The 6,055-nt window shown below is 57.4% G+C and overlaps 1 protein-coding gene across 1 annotated transcript; it reads left to right on the top strand.

The window, feature by feature from the left end:
* The first annotated feature begins 1,990 nt into the window (after positions 1-1,990).
* Positions 1,991-5,769, top strand: LOC135594090 (uncharacterized). Its single transcript, XM_065084510.1, has 5 exons — positions 1,991-3,169; positions 3,349-3,859; positions 3,971-4,167; positions 4,219-4,617; positions 4,687-5,769. The coding sequence occupies exons 1-5, from the start codon at positions 1,991-1,993 to the stop codon at positions 5,767-5,769; spliced, it is 3,369 nt and encodes a 1,122-aa protein (XP_064940582.1).
* The last annotated feature ends 286 nt before the right edge of the window (positions 5,770-6,055 follow it).

A 6,055-nucleotide genomic window follows, 5' to 3' on the forward strand; every position in this document is an offset into this window, starting at 1 on the left:
TGCATATGATGAACATGATGAACAAAATCACCTTCCAAAGAATAAGAAGAATTTGGAACTCCAGACAAATGAATACTGATAGGGGTAAAAACAAATTGGACGTAACACACCGGATTTGACGTAATACACCCCGACGTCAGCCACCCCTAGACGGCACACTGCCCCAGGGGGCGAGCATTAACACCAACGTAATGTGCACCCTCGCTCACCGTACCCAGACGACCTCATCGTCTGACCCCGCAAGACCGGACGAGGCAGGGGAAGGCGTCGACCAAGGTTTGCCATACCCTGCGGCGGCTCGGCCTCCCACGCAACACCCACGACGACAGACGCAATCGGGTGTACGGCCCTGCCCTGGCAAGATAGCGCATCAGGTAACATCGAACTTACCTATAAATACCCTCGGGCTTCAAGCGAGCCAGGTAGGCACACAGAAGCACGACTTCACCCAAAAACTCCTCTCCCAATCACTGACTTGATCGTCGGAGGGGTCAGGCCGAACCACCGACCCGACCTTTGTGTAGGTACTCGACCGAAGCCGACCCAACCTGGCGTCACGGAGCATTCCAGTCAGATCCCTCGCAATCGGCCGTCACAAGATCCCCCTAGTCACGCCTGATCCTAGTCGTTCGGACCCCTGAACCAGCCGCGTCGACCCTAAGGTCACGGCTAAAAAAGTTACTTACCGTAACAGATTGGCGCTAGAGGAATGGCCGTCCGAATGTCAAGCGATCAGCGAATCCACTTTGGTGAGCCCTCGGCCGCTGGGCTCCCCACCCCGGGGGGACACCCCCCGCGTGAGGAATCCCGTGACGAACGCCCCGCAGCGGCGTCGGAACGTTACTGGCAACTGTTCAATGATCCAGGCTTGTCGCCTCCCGACGGCGCACCCGCCGGCCCACCGCCAGTGTCACTCGAGGCCTTTCACGACCTCACTCATCAAGTCCGGGCTCTGACGAGCATGGTCCAGACTATCATCCCGATCGTCTCCCAACGAACTCCTCCGCATACGACCCGGCCTTCGCAGCAGCAGGAGACCCTCGTCCGGACTCACGTGTCGCTTCCTGAGCTCCCTAGCTCGCCTCGAAACCCGATAACTCAACCCGGGAGCCGGGAAGCAGAAGATACGGCGAACCGCCCCGAGCGTGAGGCTCCGTCTGCCGACTCTACAAATGCCCTACGAGCTCAGTTGCGCCTCGTCAGTCAAAGACTTGACGAAGTACAACAGGAAGTCCGTAAGTCGAAAGGAGAGCTCGGGGTAGACGGACAGCAAGGATCCCCGTTCACCCCCGAGATCCAAGATCAGGCAATCCCGTCACACTTCCGCCTCCCCTCACTAGACGCGTATGATGGTGCCGCTGACCCAGAGAACCACGTGGCCGCTTTTCGCGCCCAGATGGCGCTATACGGGACTTCCGACGCCTTGATGTGTAGGGCATTCCCAACAACCCTACGGGGGCCATCCCGCACATGGTATAGCAGTTTGAAGGCCGGAACCATCACCTCCTTTGACCAACTCGCCAAAGATTTCGAGCTTAACTTCCTGGCTTACGCTCGACCAAAACCGTCTGTGGCATTACTCCTCGGACTCAACCAAAGGGAGGATGAGCCCCTCTCCCATTTTGTGAACCGCTTTACGACGCAAATTCGCGGGCTATCGGATGCTCACCCCTCTCTATTGATGCAGGCATTCATGACAGGCCTACGGCCTTCCAGGTTCTTCTGGTCTCTCGTGGAACAACCCCCCGCCGCGGTCCCCGAAATGCTTCAGCGTGCTGGCCAGTTCATCGCCGCGGAGACATGGATGGCTGGGAAGTGGGAGCAGCACAAAAAAGTCAAGTCGGAGCCCCCCCGATAGCAACAACCCGCCGCGTCCCATCGTAAGTTGGACAGATCCGACCCAAGGCCTCCTCTCCCCGCCTTGAATTCATCACGAACGAAAATATTTCTCCATGAGAAGGGGAAGGGACTACTCAAGGAGCCCCACCCAATGAGGAACCCGCGAGAGCTCGCGGACCATTCAAAATACTGCTGCTTCCATCGGCAACATGGGCACAACACTGAACAGTGCCGTGAGCTAAAAAGGCAAATCGAGGAGCTCATCCGCCGAGGGCATCTCGGCCACTACCTTCTGCCGGACAAAGAGCTATCACCTCGCCCGGAGGGCCCCGTCGAGAGACACATCGATGTAATCGCTAGCGGCCCCGCATCGAGGGGGGGCTCCATGTCGGGAAGAAAGGCGTACGCCCGAGCCGCTCCAGACGTAACCTCTGGATACGGGCCCGAGCCCGAAATCACCTTCCCGACCGGGGTATCCGACCAACCCGAACACGATGATGCCCTTGTGATATCGGCTATGGTGGCCAATGTGCAGGTAAGAAGGATCATGGTCGACATTGGGAGCTCGGTCGATATACTCTACTTCGACGCCTTCCAGAAGCTCGGCTTGGCTAGGGAGAATATGAGGCCAATGAGTTCAGCGCTCACCGGATTCATAGGAGATTCGATATCACCTCTGGGGGCTATTACTCTGCCCTTAACCCTAGGGGTCCCGCCGAGGTCGAAGACAGTAATGACCACCTTTTTGGTGGTCGACCTTCCCACTGCTTACAACGCCATACTTGGACGGCCGACCCTCAACAAGGTCAGAGCCGTCGTCTCGACCTACTACCAAACCATCAAGTTCCCGACTCATGCTGGGGTCGGAGAAGTTACGGGAAGCCCCCGAGAGTCCAGGTGGTGCTACCTGATCGCCGTTTCACTACACAAGAGGACCAGGATCGAGCTGCCGCTGGAAGATCCGCGGGAAACAAAAAAGCCGACCCCTCATCCCGAGCCGAGGGGGTCCACCGTGGATATACCATTACAAGAAGCCCGGCCTGACCGGACGGTCAAAGTTGGTTCGGAACTACCCGAACAGGAACGAGAGCAGCTCGTCTGCCTCCTGCGGGAAAATGCCGACGTCTTCGCCTGGTCCCCATCTGACATGACGGGCGTCGATCCAGGAGTTGCACAGCACCATCTCAACATCCCACCTGACGCTCGCCCGGTGAAACAAAGACCCAGGCAGCAAGCCCCTGACCGGCAACGTGTCATACGAGAAGAGGTGACCCGTCTTTTAGCGGCAGGCTTCATAGAAGAAGCCAGGTATCCTCAATGGCTGTCCAATGTAGTCCTTGTGAAAAAACACAATGGAAGCTGGAGGGTGTGCGTTGACTACACTAGTCTCAACAATGCATGCCCGAAAGACTGCTACCCCCTCCCGAGGATCGACCAGCTGGTCGACGCGATGGCCGGACACGCACGCCTCTCTTTCATGGACGCCTATTCGGGATACAACCATATTAGGATGGCACCCGAAGACAGAGAGCATACGACCTTCCTCACCGATCAAGGGTGTACTTCTATAAGGTCATGCCGTTCGGATTGAAGAACGCCGGGGCCACATATCAAAGAACGGTGAACAAGATGTTCGCCCACCAGATCGGGAGGAACATGGAAGTTTACGTGGACGACATGATCATGAAAAGCCAAGAGGCCGGAGCACACATTGTCGACCTGATCGAGGCGTTCGCCACGCTACGCAAGTTTGGTATGCGACTTAACCCCACAAAATGTGCCTTCGGTGTCACCTCCGGGAAATTCCTCGGGTTCATCATACACGAAAGAGGAATTGACACCAACCCGGAGAAGGTCCAGGCAATCATCGACATGCAGTCACCCCGGACGATCAAAGACCTGCAGCGACTTAATGGAAGGCTTGTTGCCATGTCTCGCTTTCTCGCCCGGTCGGGCGATCGCTGCCTCCCCTTCTTCAGGGCGCTCAAAAACCCGAAAAGCTTCCAGTGGATGACGGAGTGTGAGGAAGCTTTCAAACAAACGAAATAGCACCTAGCCAACCTCCCCTGACTCGCCTCTGTTTCTCCCTGGGAAAAGCTGGGCCTCTACCTAGCGGCCTCCCCCCATGCAGTCAGTTCCGTCCTGATCAAAGAAAGCTTTGGCGAACAACTTCCGATCTACTACGTCAGCCACATCCTGAGCGGACCCGAGGGGCGTTACCCGCCGATAGAGAAACTCGTGCTCGCCCGGGTGCTGTCAGCTCGGAAGTTGCGCCCCTACTTCCAGGCCCACCCGGTGGAGGTCATCACCGACCAACCCCTTCGGCAGGTCTTATCTAAATTTGATGTTGCAGGATGGCTCCTCAAATGGGCGGTGGAGCTCGGCGAACATGATATAAGATACGTGCCCAGGACCGCCATCAAGGCCCAGGCGGTAGCTGACTTCATCGCGGAGCTAACTCAGGTGGCAGACGGGGATCTCGAGCAACCTCCCAAGGCTTGGATCCTACACGTGGATGGCTCGGCCAGCTCAAAGGGTGCTGACGCAAGACTGGTTCTGCTTGCCCCCGACGGCCGCTCGTTCGAGCGCTCCCTCCGCTTCGGGTTTAAAGCCACTAACAACGAAGCGGAATATGAGGCACTCCTAGCAGGACTCAGGTTGGCCCTTGAGATGCAGGTGGCTGCTATACACGTCCTCATTGACTCGCAGCTTGTGGCCGAGCAGCTCAGCGGTGGATACGAGGCTTGGGACCCAACCATGGCGAAATACCTGGCACGGGTAAGGGACCTAATTGCTAAGTTCCCTTATTTCACATTGTCCAATGTTCCAAGGGAGGAGAACAAGTAGGCCGATGCGCTGGCTAGGCTGGCGTCGAAGCCGACCTACGAAGCACGACCGAAGGTCGAGGAGCTTCCTGCCCGCGCCATCGAAGTAGCGACTATAGCCCCCGGCAGTGTGCCGATCACATGGGTGCAGGAGCTGCTACGCTTCAAGCGGGATGGGACCCTTCCCCACGACGAAGTTGCGGCTCGGCGTCTGCGTCGTACAAACGCGTGGTACACTGAAGAGAGTGGCCGGCTTTATAGGTGGTCCTTCACCTACCCCCTCCTACGATGCTTGGAGCCCGACGAGGCCCAGACGGTCCTGGCCGAGATCCACGAGGGAGTCTACGGAGAACACAACGGCGGGCGAACCTTGGCACACAAAATACTTCGCCAAGGTTACTACTGGCCGACCATGTGCCGGGACGCGAAAGCTTACGCGCAGCAGTGCGGTTCGTGCCAAGAACACGCCCACGCACCCCGACAGCCTGCGGTCCCACTTAGCCCCATCGCGTGCATGTGGCCATTCGCACAGTGGGGGTTGGACCTGCTCGGACCTTTCCCACCGGCTTCGGGGCAACGAAAGTACATCATCGTGGGAGTGGATTATTTCACGAAGTGGGTCGAGGCCAAGCCGTTGGCGACAATCACAGAGCAACAAATGGAGAAGTTCGTGTGGAGAAACCTGGTGACTCGGTTCGGGTTGCCCAAAACCATCATTATGGATAACAGACCTCAATTCACTGGTAGGAGGTTCCGAGAGTTCTGTGCCAGTCATGGCATCCAACTAAGGTTCAGCTCAGTGGCCCATCCTCAGACGAACGGGTTGGCAGAGGTAACTAATCGGTCCATCTTGGACGGACTCAAAAGAAGGGTGTCCGCAGCTCGATCGGCCTGGACCGACGAACTCCCTAGCGTCCTATGGTCACTATGCACCACTCCCAAGACCGCAATCGGAGAGTCCCCGTACAGCTTGACGTTCGGAACCGAAGCTGTCCTGCCACCCGAGGTGGCTATCTCCACCCTTCGGACGAGGAGCTACGACGAGGAAGTCTCGAACGAGGGACTTCGAGCCAGCCTCGACATGCCTCGAGGAGCGACGTGCTAACGCACACCTGAAGGCCCTCTCTTATAAGAGAGCCGTCGCAAGGGTCTACAATAGGAAGGTACGACCCCGACCGATTAAGTTAGGCGACCTGGTCCTCCGAAAGGCCGAGGTCAGCGACCCGACCCGAGCCAGGGGGAAGCTAGCCCCCAAATGGGAAGGACCTTATCGGGTCATCGAGGTAGTCCGATCGGGTACTTACCGGCTCACGACAATGGACGGTTCTCCCTTGCCGAGAACCTGGAACGTCGGGAACCTTAAGAAGTTTTTCGTCTAAAACAAAGAAACC

This window comes from Musa acuminata, chromosome BXJ1-9 (assembly GCF_036884655.1).
Source record: "Musa acuminata AAA Group cultivar baxijiao chromosome BXJ1-9, Cavendish_Baxijiao_AAA, whole genome shotgun sequence".
NCBI classification, from domain to species: domain Eukaryota; kingdom Viridiplantae; phylum Streptophyta; class Magnoliopsida; order Zingiberales; family Musaceae; genus Musa; species Musa acuminata.